This window comes from Mytilus trossulus, chromosome 2, assembly GCF_036588685.1.
Source record: "Mytilus trossulus isolate FHL-02 chromosome 2, PNRI_Mtr1.1.1.hap1, whole genome shotgun sequence".
In the NCBI taxonomy this organism is placed as follows: domain Eukaryota; kingdom Metazoa; phylum Mollusca; class Bivalvia; order Mytilida; family Mytilidae; genus Mytilus; species Mytilus trossulus.
This window is the reverse complement of record NC_086374.1, coordinates 24,286,664-24,300,908: the sequence shown is the minus strand read 5'-3', so window position 1 is coordinate 24,300,908 and position 14,245 is coordinate 24,286,664. Positions and strand designations below refer to the sequence as shown.

General features: G+C 32.6%; 1 protein-coding gene across 2 annotated transcripts in view; it reads left to right on the top strand.

Moving 5' to 3' along the window:
- LOC134706803 (protein lev-9-like) overlaps positions 1-13,841 on the top strand; it is a 32,271-nt gene extending 18,430 nt beyond the window's left edge. For both annotated transcript variants that reach the window (XM_063566096.1, XM_063566095.1), the window contains exons 8-13: positions 570-743; positions 1,900-1,984; positions 7,881-7,972; positions 11,002-11,187; positions 12,336-12,521; positions 13,387-13,841. In XM_063566096.1, coding sequence (XP_063422166.1) covers positions 570-743; positions 1,900-1,984; positions 7,881-7,972; positions 11,002-11,187; positions 12,336-12,521; positions 13,387-13,682 — 1,019 coding nt within the window. In that variant the 3' untranslated portion in view covers positions 13,683-13,841. The remainder of the gene's footprint in view (positions 1-569; positions 744-1,899; positions 1,985-7,880; positions 7,973-11,001; positions 11,188-12,335; positions 12,522-13,386) is intronic.
- The last annotated feature ends 404 nt before the right edge of the window (positions 13,842-14,245 follow it).

Below are 14,245 nucleotides of genomic sequence, written 5' to 3'. Positions count from 1 at the left end.
TATTGTTACAAATTGCAAATTTTAAATGTTTTTGTAAAATTGTGGCAATAAGTTTATGAGACTATGATATAACCACACCGCCACATATACACTGCGCGGATGTGTTTGAACTTATTTCAGTTAAAAAAAATATTTCGTTCACCCTATTTAACGAGTGTATGCGTTTATAAATATTATATCACACTGAATAAATTTCTTTGAATATGAAACTTTTTATTCTATACCCAAGGATTAATGAGTGTCATTATATTGAAAATATACTTATTTATATTGAATGTTGTTCATTATTGGACAAAGTCCATCATTTGAATGAAACGATGAACGAAGTAGGCAAGAATCTAAGTTGAAATGAAAAATGTTGATAAAATAGTATTTGCTTGGCAGTCTTTAAAAGAATGTAGAGTGGTTTTATTATAATCATTGCTGAACATAATTGGAATTTATATTTTTACATTTGATATACGTTTTGTAGCAAAAATGTTTCTTCAAGTTAACCGTATGTATACGTACAAGACATGAAAAAAAATGTTGAGTTTGTTTGCGCCTACAAAAACCATTATATTTTCCAGCCGTTGAATGTCCACATCTTAACTTACCTCGCTATGGTACGATTATTGGATCAGGAAATGCATATGGTACAGTTTTAAGCTTTGAATGCATGAAAGGTTTCAAACACGTGGGACCAGTAGAAAGGCGATGTCAGGAAAACGGACAGTGGAGTGGAGATGATGTTACATGCACAGGTTATGTTATTCATTTATCAGTATTTCATAAATCATTTGTGAATATTTATTAAATCTCACTTATACAAATTAATAATAGACAATGGTTGATAAACTATCTATTTGTTTACACTATATATTAAACTGAAATCAGCATCCTACTGAAACCGTTTATTAAGGAAGTAAAGGAATGACAACAAAAATGTAACAGTATTTAACAAAATGTAGTTTATTTTGTGCATTTCCCCCAAAAAACAAACTTTAATTAGTTGAAGAATAGGTCATCAATTCTTTTATCAAATTACATATTGTGAATAATTGGCAAATGTTCTAAGGATTATACAAAGAAAAAGCATAATTATAAATAAAAAGAAACTAAGTAACAAAACTATGGGAAGAAAGCTCTTAAAAGTTATAGGAATATACTTAGAAAAATCGGGACACAGTACTTTTTATCACATCTGGCCTACTAGCTATGTAAGTTTTTATCGTCACTTTGCGTCCGCGGTCGAAGTTCGTTGTCGTACACTCTACCTGCATCATTCTTATGGTATCTAGTTAAAAATATTATCCGGGTAGTTGATTAAAAAATATTTCATTAAGACTCATTAGTGACGCACGGATCAATTTTTCTTTTATTAAAGCTAAATAAAGTATGATGTTAGAGAGCACTGATGATAAAAAAAATGCCGAAATGTTTTGACAAATGTAGTTATGGTAATAATCCATGAGTTAGAAACTCATTAGCATTCGACAAATTCAAAGTTTTGAAAACAGTTTATTTATTAACTATGATCATAAATAAAGGCAAACGTATGATATACCTCTGTTCAAATCCACTAATCGACCCAGAGAAAAACAAATCCGGGTTACAAACTAAATTAGAGGGAAACTCATCAATTATAAGAGGAAATCATCGAAACAACATAAAAACTGAAGTGCAACAAAAAAAAACCAACATAATATTGATAATTCTTGCCAACACAGAAGTGATTCCTTTTTGTCCTTGTGATAACCTTGGGGACGAAATCTCTACAACATGTGGCATCGATCATTGTGTGGAAATAAACTCATGAATACTGTGAATATAGGCTAACTGGTATAAAAACATGGATCAGCATTTTAGATTGGTTTGATATATAATAACTTATTTAGAACTAATTTTGCTTTGTAACAGAAGTGAACTGTGGATGGCCAAAACACTTTGACAACGGATATCTTTTAGGTCAGAAAACCTCCGTTGGATCAGTTATTTTCTACAGGTAATTTTTTATTTGATCACGTAGGAATTAAAACCAACGGAACAAATTTATATGAGAATTGTATTAGCAATTTGAACCAAAACTAAGGTGCAAAACAAAAACACCGGTATTGGAAAATTTGAATATTTTATGCATGCTGTGAAATGTTTAGATTGATTATGGGTCTAAATGTAGGTTGCAATTTCGTCGGGAAATTGGAGCTATGATAATATGGTTAAAGCTCCATATTTTCACCTTCACCACATGTATGCACGTTTCGGCAGTTAATTTTATCGACAGGCTTTAAGTATCCATATAGGTACCAGTGCGCTCATTCTTACAAGAAATGTTTTGTATCTTAATGAATTACAGTTTATGGCTAAACTCAGCTAAGACCTGTCTAAATTCCATTTTATTGATGAATTCAACAACGCTTACCGTAACAATGATGATATCTTTTTGTTACCGAAGGGAACTTACTCTTATATATATTATAAATCATTCGCTTTGATCGTGTTTGCTTGTAAAACTAAAGTGAACGTAATCTATTTGTCTTTAGTAAGCCATTACAAAATTATTTAACAGGTATAAAGATTGTGTTTGGTAGTTTGGCTGTATCTGTAAATTATCTATAAACTTAATATCATTTCTTATAATAAAGGGTGATATTGTTCATAGAGCATGTAAATTTAGATTTAATCTGTTTATTTTATCGATCCTCTAAATCATAAAATAAAAAGAAGATAAAACTTTATAATAACATAAGCGATACTTTTTGTACCAAATGCCGTTTCGACCATCAATATCTCTGAAGTGATGCTCGAGAACATATTTGAAAATCCAAAGCTTATTTAAAGGATAAAGAGTTGTAAACCAAAAAAGTACAAAAGAGTATAGTCAAAACATAAGAAATTTTGCAAGGTGGAGATTCATTTATTAATAATAAATTATTTTGAAAAATTTGTAACAACATATTTAGACCCTTTTCTCGAAATGACTACTGATGGTAGGTTGAATACCAAAATTATGAAAAACGGGTGATTTTAATTTACCTATAGTAAGCTTTTCATTTATGTGTAGCAACATCCCAGTGGCACCAATATATCGAGTATATGTGTCTCAATTGATACGTTACTCTAGAGCTAGCTCAAAGTATGTTAATTTTGTTGAACGTGGAATACTGCTTTCTCAAAAGTTGCTAAGACAGGGCTATATATCAATCACTCAAGACATTTTGCGGTCGCCATCATGAGCTGATAGGAAATTACGACAAAAGTGTGTCAGAAATCATATCTGGTATTCTTCCTCAGTCACAATAACCTTCCATCATTACCGAATTGAACAAAGAAATAACACGACGGGTGCCGTATACGGTGCAGGAAATGCTTACCCTTCCGAGCACCTGATTTCAATCCCGGTTTGTATTGGAGTTCGTGTTGTTTCTTATTTCTTATTTTTAACTGTTGATGTAAATGTCCTTTGTTTTTGTTTTTGTCGAGCCTTCGACTTTTGTCGAAAAAGCGAGACTAAGCGATCCTACATTCCGTCGGCGTCGGCGTCGTCGTCGGCGGCGTCCACAAATATTCACTCTGTGGTTAAAGTTTTTGAAATTTTAATAACTTTCTTAAACTATACTGGATTACTTCCAAACGTGGACAGAAGCTTTTTTATGATCATAAGATAGTATCCAGGAGTAAATTTTGTAAAAATAAAATTCCTTTTTTTCCGTATTTTACATATAGATGGACTTAGTTTTTCTTCAGGGAAACATTATATTCACTCTGTGGTTAAAGTTTTTGAAATTTTAATAACTTTCTTAAACTATACTGGATTACTTCCAAACGTGGACAGAAGCTTGTTTATGATCATAAGATAGTATCCAAATGTTAATTTTGTAAAAATAGAATTCCATTTTTTCCGTATTTTACTTATAAATGGACTTAGTTTTTCTGCGGGGAAACATTACATTCACTCTGTGGTTCAAGTTTTTAAAATTTTAATAACTTTCTTAAACTATCCTGGGTTTTTACCAAACTTAGACAGAAGCTAGTTTATGATCAAAAAATAATATGCATAAGGAAATTTTGTAAAAAAATAAATCCATTTTTTCTGTATTTTACTTTTAAATGGACTTAGATTTTCTGCCAGGAAATAACATGTTCACTCTGTGGTTAAATTAAAAAAAAAAAATACTTTCTTTTGCTACTTTTAATTTGTACCAAACTTAGACAGAAGCTTGTTTAAGATCATAAGCTAGTGTTTAGAAGGAAATTTTGATAATATTTTGTACCTGTGTATCTGTATTTTACTTATAAATAAATGGACTAAGTTTTCTTCCAGTTAACATTACATACAGTCTGCAGTTAAAGTTTTTAAACATTTATTAGATTCATAAACTATCCTGGATTTTTACTAAACTTGGACAGAAGCTACTTAAAATCAAAAGATAGTATCAAGAGGAATATTTTTATTGATTTTTTTCCTCATTTTGTTGAGCCTGTGAATTTCAGCAAAAGTAGGCGAGACACTGGGTTCCGCGGAACCCTTACACATTTTTTAGTCTTTGTTTTCTCCTTGGGTTTGATTATTGTGTATATCGGTACTTACGGTGATTTCTTTATAGATAAATTAAAGCATAACTAAATATGTAGTACACTCAGTTTTTGTTTGAATTTCTGCAATATACTAGTATAATGGATGATGATAACCTCTCACTAAATATTTCAAAGTTTGTTGATTATGTGAAACGCATCTATCCCATCTAACCTGATTTAAAGGATACAACCGATACAGTTATGTATGACTCATATCTTGACTAACATCTAGAAATTGACAATAAGGTTCGGTTGAGTAGTAAAGTTTACGACAAAAGAGATGATTTTCAGCTTCTCAACTTTTCATGTTTATATAAGGATTTCTTAAAAGAGGATAGATGCTTTCATGGAACCCATTGAACCAAGAGTTCCAAATGATGAAGTTAAAATCATCTCTTTGAAAACCTTACACCCATCTCGATTTGGTGGACCGTTATGTGTTATATATTTCACAGATAACGAAAAAAATATTCTCATTGTCGATTCCACAATCCCGTCCTTTTTTATATAGTAACCCATCGAATTAGACATATCACCATGTGTGTATTTAATTCGAAGCAGAATCTAATAACATTTTCGGAGCTTCTGATATCAAGCGTTATAGAATATCTGTTTCACGGATATGTTCCAATTGTCGTAATAACTATCCCGTCCTCATCCAATATTACCTACTGAAATTAATATATCACCAAAAAGACAATTTAATATAAACAAAAAACAAGACTTAGCAACACCAGCCACAACAAAATAAGTTAACACGATTATCTCAGGTGCTCCAAAAGGGTAGGTAAATGCTGCTCCACATGAAGGTAGTATGTCTTTAAACACAGTGTAATAATGGTTGCTATTGGTTATTAAGTATTAAGAATAATGGTAAGTGCAAATCACATGAATTAGGAAGAAAAAAAGTATATCGGCAAAAGAAAATAGAATTTATGTGTATGCATTTTATTTGCATTAGTCAGAAATAACATTCTTTTATTTACCAAGTATAATAGTAAATGCGGTGACTTCCTGATTAATAAATCAATATTACCATGTCTCTGTAGCATGTACACTACAATGGAGGTTTTCATTATCCCGTTTGAAATATCTTCTGAATAATTTCCAAGAAAATGAATTTTCAAAAGCCTCCGTCATTCGAAACTATGTATATTTTTCCTAAACCCAATCAATAATTTAAAAAAATGTTTCCCATTAAAATAACAGCAAGAAGTTTAAACAAAACATCGCAATCCTACCTTCATGACAAGTATGTTGTTGTATCCGCAAATAAAGCCCCAAACAGCATCTAAATTATTAATATCTATTTTATCAGCAATCAAAGAGGGGCTTTAAAGTTATTGTGAAACTGCCTATTCTAGAGGTGGCGTGAATCAAATGTGGATACTTAAAAATTCAAAAGATCTTTTAGAGTACATACAATCTCATTTTCTTTCGTCTTGTAATAGTATTAAATCATTTGACTTTTCTACACTTTATACAAGTATTCCACATTCCAAACTAAAAGACAAATTGAAAGAGTTGGTATTGCTTTGTTTCATAAAAAAGATGCAAGTATCTTGTCTTGGGAAGGGATAAATCTACTTTGTAAAGGAACACTCTGATTCAATCAAAAAATTCTCTGAAATTGACATTAGCAAAATGCTTGAATTCTTGATTGACAACATATTTGTTACGTTCGGAGGATGTGTTTTCTAACAGACTATCGACATTCCGATGGCAACGAATTGTGCCCCTCTCCTTGCCGACTTGTTTCTTTATTATTATGAGGCTGATTTCATACTGGAACTTCTAAGAAAGAAAAGTTTGCAATATCCTTGGGAGGTTTGGCATGCCAAAAACCAGGCTCAACCCACCATTTGTTCCTTTAAAAATGTCCTGTACCAAGTCAAGTTCTGATCAGTGTGATATTATAGTTCGTTTCTGTGTACGTTACATTTTGACGTTGTGTTTCCGTTCCTATCATGATTTTCCTGATAGAGGGTTGTTGCTCACAAGGAAGCTATTAAATCAAGTGTTGACACGAATATCAATAATGTGGTCATTTTTACAAATTTTCTGTTTAAAAAATTTAGAATTTTTCGAAATCTAAGGATTTTCTCATCCCAGACATAGATTACCTCAGCCGTATTGGCAAAACTTTTTTGGAAATTTCGGACCCTCAATGCTCTTCAACTTTGAAATTGTTTGGCTTTATAAATATTTTGATATGACCGTCACTGATGAGTCTTCTATAGACGAACCACGCGTCTGGCGTACTAAATTATAATCCTGGTACCTTTGATAACTATTTACACCACTGGGTCGATGCCACTGCTGGTGGACGTTTCGTCCCCGAGGGTATCACCAGCCCAGTAGTCAACATTTCGGTGTTGACATGCATATCAATATTGTGGTAATTTTTACAAATTTCCTGTTTAAAAAAATTTGAATTTTTCGAAATCTAAGGATTTTCTTATCCCAGGCATAGATTACCTTAGCCGTATTGGGCACAATTTTTTGGAAATTTTGGACCCTCAATGCTCTTCAACTTTGAAATTGTTTGGCTTTATTATAATTTTAATATGAACGTCAATGATGAGTCTTATGTAGACGAAACGCGCGTCTGACGTACTAAATTATAATCCTGGTACCTTTGTTAACTAATTCCAAATGGTGAATTTGAAATCATCTCTACGTAAATGTTACGGACGCCATCACGATTTGGTTGACCGTTAGGTAATAATCGTTTCACAAATGATATTGGATATGTTCCTTGCGTCGTAACTACAACCCCATTTCTTTTCATAATTGTGACCTACCGAATTAGACTTTTGACCGGATTTCTTATCTTAAAAGCAACACGACGGGTGCCACATCTGGAGCAGGATCTACTTACTCTGCCGGAGCACCTGAGATCACCCCTATTTTTTGGTGGGTTCGTGTTGTTTATTCTTTAGTTGTCTATGTTGTGTCATGTGCACTATTTTTTGTCTGTTTGTCCTTTTCATTTTTAGCCACATTATTACATTTTAACAATTTTGTAAAACTGCTATATTTGGGGCCAAAAAGGGGTCTTACTGGACCTACTCCTTTGACATACAGCAACGACAAAATTACAGACTCCTTTGAAGTACTGTATAATAATATAAACCGCAGTGGTGTTTAACATGTCTGTAACCGTTTAACCTTTAAAAAAAATATATGAATATCTATCAGTTAAGAAAGCAAGTTTGGAAAATACATTGCTTATTTGTAAATAAGCCAGCAATTTTTCGGGTGTCTTTTTCAGTAGTATACAATAGATAATATGTTTCAATCTAATTATTATTCCTTTACAGCTGTGACGTTAGGACGAATTTTGATGGTACATCATTTAAGTCAACCTGTCTAGAAAACGGAACCTGGTCACATCCTCCACCTTTATGTTTAGGTATGTTTTATATAATCTATATATATATGAGGTATACTTATGAATATTTCAACGTATTCATATTAGCAACTATAAACTTATTCATGTAAGAATGATACTATAATGTTTTTCTTCAATTAAATAATATCATAATGTAAATAAAATAGGTTTGATGTAAACATCAATAAAACAGACCTACAATAGACGACTTTCTCGTTAGCGCATTTTCCCGTACAGTTCTGAGTATGTTATCATGTGACAATAACCTGCAAAAACCTGCATGAAATAATCATCATTCGGTTATGCATAAACTGCAAAAACCTGCATGAAAGAATCATCATTTGGTTATGCATCACGGACAAACGCTAACAACGTATAACAAACTCTACGTCTCTCTAGAGTCTAGACAAGCTACTTCAACTGATACAAACTACAAAAGAGGCAACAGTAGTTAACTGATGTTAACATTTCGTTGATCCATTTTATTAACCGGATTTTTGTGACAAAAATGTCGGTTATTGATTTGGGGATGCTCGGCGGGCGGCCGGGCGGCCGGGCGTCAATCAAATGCTGTCCGTGCATTAGCTCATGTACCGTTCAACCAAAGCTTTTAAAATTTTGATATGTTGTTACTGACAACTAAATGAAGTTCAAGTTCAATAATGGCGATTTTGACTTTTACCGTTCAGGAGTTTTGGTTCTTGAAAGATTGAAAAATGGAGTTTCCAGTCGTGTCCGTGCATTTACGCATGAACTGTTCTACCAAAGCTTCCCAAATTTTAATATGTTGTTACTGGTGACAAAATGGAGGTCAAGTTCAATAATGACGATTTTGACTTTTACCGTTAAGGAGTTATGGTTCTTGAAAGATTGAAAAATGGTGTTTCCAGTCGTGTCCGTGCATTTTCTCATGAACCATTCAACCAAAGCTTTTCAAATTCTAATATGTTGTTACTGATGACAAAATAGAGGTCAAGTTCAATAATGATGATTTTGACTTTTACCGTTCAGTAGTTATGGTTCTTGAAAGATCGTAAAATTGTGTTTCCAGTCGTGTCCGTTCATTTACGCATGAACTTTTCTACCAGAGCCTCCCAAATTTTAATTTGTTGTTACTGATGACTAAATCGAGGTTAAGTTCAATAATGATGATTTTGACTTTTACCGTTCAGAATTTATGGTTCTTGAAAGATTGAAAAATGGTGTTTCCAGTCGTGTCCGTGCATTTTCTCATGAACCATTCAACCAAAGCTTTTCAAATTCTAATATGTTGTTACTGATGACAAAATAGAGGTCAAGTTCAATAATGATGATTTTGACTTTTACCGTTCAGTAGTTATGGTTCTTGAAAGATCGTAAAATTGTGTTTCCAGTCGTGTCCGTTCATTTACGCATGAACTTTTCTACCAGAGCCTCCCAAATTTTAATTTGTTGTTACTGATGACTAAATCGAGGTTAAGTTCAATAATGATGATTTTGACTTTTACCGTTCAGAATTTATGGTTCTTGAAAGATTGAAAAATGGTGTTTCCAGTCGTGTCCGTGCATTTTCTCATGAACCATTCAACCAAAGCTTTTCAAATTCTAATATGTTGTTACTGATGACAAAATAGAGGTCAAGTTCAATAATGATGATTTTGACTTTTACCGTTCAGTAGTTATGGTTCTTGAAAGATCGTAAAATGGTGTTTCCAGTCGTGTCCGTTCATTTACGCATGAACTTTTCTACCAAAGCTTCCCAAATTTTAATATGTTGTTACTGATGACAAAATAGAGGTCAAGTTTAATAATGACGATTTTGACTTTTACCGTTCAGGAGTTATGGTTCTTGAAAGATCGTAAAATGGTGTTTCCATTCACGTTGTTGCATTTGCTCACGAACTGTTCAATCTAAGCTCTTCAAATTTTAATATGTTGATACTGATGACAAAATGGAGGTCAAATTTGATATTGACGATTTTCACTTTCACTAATCATCAGTAATGGTTCTTGTGATATTGCCAGGACACAAATAAATGTTAATAAATGCGGTTTGCTGTCGTTGTTATAGCCTCTTGTTACACAAATCAGTTGAAATCAATGAGTAAATTGTAACTAAATCGAGGAGAGAGAGAGAGGTTGATGGAATAAATGTCTCCTTCTATGTATGCAAAAGAGGGACGAAAGATTCCAGAGGGAAAGTCAACGCACGCCATTCGACTCCAGACTAATTCAAAAGGAATTGATAGTCATAGAATGTTACACTGTTAATTTATGCAAAGAAATATCCCTGAAAAACATAATACATATGCATGCATTACGTGCATGTTTAATTTTAAAAAAAAATCTATTTCAATGACATATATATAATGACTCTTAATTGCAAGTTTACTAAAACAATTATCTTGATTTCAATTAAATGGTATTCATGTATAAAATTTACAGCTAGTTCTCTTGCTAGTTTATTCATTTACCTTTTCATCTGTGAAATATTCATCCAATTCGGTCCTTGATAACGTCTATTATTTATTAATATCACTTCCGCAACGTAGAATGTTGCTTTAAAATGAACACCAACAAGGGAACATTCTTAGTTAGTCTTAAATTGGCTAAAATAGATAAACGTATTTTAGACAATAATAAAATCAACGGTACCAATTTTGTCGCACCAGATGCGCATTTCGACAAAACATGTCTCTTCAGTGATGCTCGTGGCCAAAATATTTGAAATCCAAAGCTTATATAAAGGATGAAGAGCTATAATCCAAAAGGTCCAAAAAGTATGGTCAAACAGTAGAAGATGGAATGAAGGGCATAACAGTTTGAAATTTCCAAAAATTACATATTAGTGCATAATAACGTTAATAAACCTTAACATTTAGGAAATATATACTGGATATCAACCAATCATGCATTTTCTAATAAGGTCTTATTCAAAACAAACATTCTAAAATTTTTGAGACGAGAACCGACAAAAAATGTACAGATGAGATCATCCAATACAGAGGAACAAAGTTTCATCTTTAAATTTAACATCTCAGATAACTAGTAAATCATGAAATATTTTTCAGGACAGTGTCTTATTCCTAGTATACCAGATGCAACTTTGAATGGACAACCGGACCAACGAGAGGGTGTTTGGGCCCGTCATGGGATTATTCTAAACTATCAGTGTAAATCAGGATTAGTTCCTGATGACACTAGACCAGTGCGATGTAACAACGGCACTTGGACGTCTCGAGCTAAATGCACACCTGGTAATATACCAACTGATAAAAAAAAATGGAACAACTGCGAGCTACTGCTTACTGATGATTCTCTTGTTTAACATATTCGATAAGTAAACGGTGAATAGCAATGCATGTAAACAAGCATCCAACGGTATTCCATGTTCACATAAATTTTGATATCAAACTTTTGATTTGTAGATCCTCAAAATTGTGACAAGAATTTCATCCATGTGAAAGACATTTTCGAAATGCGGTAAAAAAAATGAATGTGAAGCATTTAGACGAATAATTCAACGTTATAGCATATAAACTAGAAGCATCATAGCATATTTCAGGAAGCTCTTCTTTTAGTTCTCTTTGGAAAAAAGTTGGTATAACTCAATATATTTATGGTTGAGTATTCGATAAACAAGACGTTGATGACAGTTAAATCTGAACACGTATCACATTGTATTCATGACGCATTAAAGGAAGATTTAATTCGTAGATCACGAAAGACAGGGATAATTTTTTGGAATTTTTGGTCCTTAATGCTCTTCAACATTGTACTAGTTTGGCTTTATAACTATTTTGATATTAGCGGCACTGATGAGCATTTTGTAGACAAAACGCTTGTCATACGTACTAAATGATAATCCTGGTACCTTTGCTAACTAAGTAAAACAGTATATTCCCTCCTAGGGAGATAGGGTATAATCATCAATTTCAGTTTCTCTACTTCTTTCTTAATGCATAACCTTTCTTACAGATTCAGTTTTCTGCATAATAATGTCCAAAGGACGGCACACATAAAACAAAGGATGAACAGTAAATGATTGTAATATTTTTTTCATCGATTTCAATTTAATAGTAGAACCGAGACAATTAAGTAAATAACTTTTAGTTAAAATAATCAAAATTTCTGGATAAGTAAAATAACATCTTGGTAACCGTTCTCTACGCTTCTAGCACCAAGCAGTGTTGTACACGAGAAACTAAGATGTTATTTAAATTATATCGTAAAGACTTTTATATATCTATAGAGTTTTGTTCGTATACTTTCAAACTTTTGGCATTTATAGATTATAACGGTAAAACATTACTAGAAATTAATAGAAGTTAACAGTTGTTTCATACGTCACTCCAACACAGTTCTTTTACTCATCATGACTGTTTATTATCTGTGTTCATTTCAGCTGCGTGTAAAGGTCCACCGCCACACATTGATAATGGATTGAGGATATTTGAAGGATTGAAGCATAATCACAGGGCTAAATACATATGTAGGAATGGTTTTCAATTACTTGGAATTACGGACCACTCGCCCTATCTTATTTGTCTTTACGGAAGTTGGAGTGGTGGAACTCCTAAATGCAAAGAATGTGAGTGTTAAAACTATGTGTCGATAATATAAATCATTTATGCATGCAAATATAATTAAAATGTATTTGCCATTTATGATCATATCTTAAAAATTTTGTGGGAAAATTCCATGAAAATTCAAACCAAAAGCGCGCTTAAACATCATCGTTGAAAACAAATCGCTTAAATATATTGTATGGAAATGCAAGAAGAGACTTATTTAATGTAAAGAAGATCATTCAACAATTATAATAGCGAGATCTAATATATTAAAGTTGTAAACTAGAAAAGAATATGTTCAATAGAATTAACACACCGTAATGAAAATCGTCATGAAAAGTACCATAAACCATATCTTTATTGTTCGTCAAATTTCACAATGTAGATAATATAACAAAGTACTGTTTTCGAAAAGAGTTCGATGACCAAAATACGTGTCAAGATAGAAAAACGCAATTTAAAATACAAACGTTTTGGCAATTTATGCTTATAATCAAGATCTTACATTCGTTCACTTACATGTAATTACGTACAACAGTAGTATACCGCTGATCAATGGCTATTCGATTAACAAACTAATCACTGAAAAACAAATCAGACAAACTGACTTAAACCGAGGGAAACACATAAATTATAGGTGGGAAACATTGAAACAACAGAAACACTTAACCTCAACAAAAGCAAACGCCAACATACAGAAAAATGTAGAAAACAACTTCAATATTCCTGACTTGGAACAGAACAATTTAAAACAGGGAGGTTTAAAAAGTTGAAAAAAAAATCTGTCATCATCGCCAACTCTCTCAAGAACAAAACAATGTCAGTTATTTCGTAAAAGACTACACTAAAATGGCGTGGTAATATACTTTCCTACATATATTTTAGTTTATTGTCCAAATCCAGCAGTTGCGGCACCACTAGAAAATGGTAAAATTTACAAAAGAGTCAACAACGGCAAGTTTCAATTTCAAAAGTACATAACAACAATTAGGCACGGAACAAGACTTCTTTTTATCTGTGACCCAGGTTTTATCAGAAAAGGTCCGAGTGGCGCAACATGTGTAAATGGAACATGGAGCCCAGGTATTGACAACCCGGGAACAAAATGTGAGGAACAAAATCATCCAGAGTTTCCAAAACTTTGGATGGCAGAAGAGGAAAAAAATAGTGAGATTCCTTGAAAAGCTACAATTAGCAATTGAATTCCATATGGCGGAGCAGACGAAGGCATATCTACACAAACACTTGCCCGAACGATGTATGTGTTGTTTAGCTAAATGTAACATTTTAAAGGCCTTAAACTTTCTACAGTGTTATTAAAATATTGTTTTTAACTGTCATGTTTAGATTTGATTATTCTTTTTCTCAGAATTTTAATCGAGTTTAACTGATGTTCGTGTGTTTGGTATAAATGTGGCTCGCATGAAAGGGAGACTTCATTTTGAATACTTTGTAAGCATATTTTGAGACGTCATGTGGCCACTTCAACATAAATTTGAAATATTGCAATTATTCCAACTTCAAAACGTTTTATTTTTTCAAAAAATTATCAGACTTTAGACATTAACTATAGACAAATCTCATAAGCAAAAACATAGAAAACAAGAATACAAAAAAATACCGTAGCACAATAATACATTAGCGGAATGTATACATACCGACCCAGGAAGTATAGGATGTTACCAAATAAAGGATAAACTATACAATTGAAAAGAACACTATAAGATGTAATTCACTTGACTCA